Below are 865 nucleotides of genomic sequence, written 5' to 3'. Positions count from 1 at the left end.
CAACCTTCAGATTACATAATTTTGTTTGTTGAAGGCATGTTTTCATAATGTATATTTTATTGGTGAAGTCCTCATGGGGAAAAGCAGGAAAATTAGATGACTATTACATTGCATAACAAGTAAGATGAAGCCTCCTCTGCAGGTGGAGCGGGACACAAACCCTCATTGGGCTGGTGGAAGAAGAACAGCAGGGGAATGGCAGAGCCCCCCTATCACCTCTGGCAGGGTGCACCAATGTCCGCACTGTGCCTACAATACAAACGATTCCTTTAAGTTGCGTAGACATATATTGAAGCATACTGGAGAGAGACCTTTCTCTTGCCCATATTGTTCTTATGGCACCACTCGGAAAGAACTTCTCAAGGAACACATTAATGTCCATACTGGTGAGAAACCGTATAACTGTCCCCATTGTCCATACAGTGCATCTCAGAGAAGTTGCTTAAATGTCCACCTAAGGAGACATGCTCCCAATGAACGGTCATTTACATGTCCATACTGTCCTTTCAAAACATTCCAAAAGTCTAAGTTGAATACCCATGTGTTAACTCATAAGGCTGGATATCATATTCCCTGAGGAAAGGAAAACTGAAATTGGATGTGTATTGATTACCTCTCTTGTGAAACATGAGCTACAACTTGCATAAGTGACTAGAAATTCTGAGTGTATGAAGTAGAATACCTTGATGGCTAGTCTGTTGTAAGAAAAAGGTACAAGCACAAGATTACTGGCTATATGATCATGAATTAGTGTTCTTGTCTTACTATGTGGAAAATTTTTATGGGTTATTTTGTTGGAAAAGCTTCAGGCATTATATGTATCCTATAACTCATTGAAAGATCTATTGATTTTATTGAATATAAA

The 865-nt window shown here is 39.1% G+C and overlaps 1 protein-coding gene across 1 annotated transcript; it reads left to right on the top strand.

Moving 5' to 3' along the window:
* The first annotated feature begins 124 nt into the window (after nucleotides 1–124).
* On the top strand, nucleotides 125–577 carry LOC119591811 (zinc finger protein 425-like). The gene has a single exon (XM_037940555.1). The coding sequence runs from the start codon at nucleotides 125–127 to the stop codon at nucleotides 575–577; it is 453 nt and encodes a 150-aa protein (XP_037796483.1).
* Nucleotides 578–865: the final 288 nt, after the last annotated feature.

Source organism: Penaeus monodon, chromosome 29 (genome assembly GCF_015228065.2).
Source record: "Penaeus monodon isolate SGIC_2016 chromosome 29, NSTDA_Pmon_1, whole genome shotgun sequence".
Lineage (NCBI taxonomy): Eukaryota > Metazoa > Arthropoda > Malacostraca > Decapoda > Penaeidae > Penaeus > Penaeus monodon.
This window is presented reverse-complemented; position numbering and strand designations above follow the sequence as displayed.